The following is an 855-nucleotide window of genomic DNA, read 5'->3' on the forward strand; positions in this document are numbered from 1 at the left end:
CCGCGTCCCCCCCCAACCATAAAATGATTTTTGTTGTTGCTTCATCACTGTCATTTTGCTACTGTTACAAATTGGGGGACTCCTGTGAAAGGGTCATTAGACCTCCAAAGGGGTCGCGACCCACAGGTTGAGAACCGCTGGTCTAGAAGTATGGCTACCAGGGCACCTGGGAAGCATAGCTCTGGGCTTGCTGGCGCCCTCGCTGCAGGACAGGAAGGCACTGGAGGGAAGGTCACCCCAGAGTCAGGGCCTCTCCGTGGACAGGATGCCTGCCCTCTTCACACCGCTCAAGATCCAAGCGGCGGCCCTGCTAAAGGGAAATATCTCCGTCCTGGAGCAGGCGTGCAGAGCACAGGGAGCGCACGCAGCACAGAATGATTTATTGGCACCCATGCACACAGGGGCCTTTGATGTGCTCAGGGGTCTTTGATGTGCTTCACTGTGGAGCTGAGAATCTCCAGTCCATGTAGGCCCCTCAGCTGGGCAGCATACCTGTTAGAAGCAAACACAAGGTTCAGGATGGTTTGGGTCTGGCGCTCAGGCCGACCCCTCGCAGAGACAGGCGGACTGGTGCTCAGTGCCATGGCTCTAGGTGCAAGGCAGAAGTGCTGTGGTCAGGGGGAGCCCTCGCACCGAGGAGTGGGGTCCTCCGGGAGGCCCCGTGCCAGACTAGCTGGCTGGGGCCTTGCTCTCTGGGACCTGCTGGCCATTTGACCTCAGTATGGCTTTCCAAGGAAGGGCAGCTGTCCCTGCTCCTGCCTTCTGTTTCAGCTGCCAGGCTGGATTTGAGAGGATTCACAGCGTTACCCAGGCCACCCGCCTGCCTCTACACAGGAGGGACCAGAGGTGCCCAGG

The 855-nt window shown here is 59.1% G+C and overlaps 1 protein-coding gene across 1 annotated transcript in view; it reads right to left on the minus strand.

The window, feature by feature from the left end:
- Positions 1-361: 361 nt before the first annotated feature.
- TTC12 (tetratricopeptide repeat domain 12) overlaps positions 362-855 on the minus strand; it is a 62,921-nt gene continuing 62,427 nt past the window's right edge. The window contains exon 22 of the mRNA XM_004712868.2: positions 362-492. Within this exon, the coding sequence (XP_004712925.2) occupies positions 417-492 (76 nt within the window). The 3' untranslated portion in view covers positions 362-416. The remainder of the gene's footprint in view (positions 493-855) is intronic.

The sequence above is a fragment of the Echinops telfairi genome, unplaced genomic scaffold (assembly GCF_000313985.2).
Source record: "Echinops telfairi isolate 266 unplaced genomic scaffold, ASM31398v2 ScPeMD7_7463;HRSCAF=8501, whole genome shotgun sequence".
NCBI lineage: Eukaryota > Metazoa > Chordata > Mammalia > Afrosoricida > Tenrecidae > Echinops > Echinops telfairi.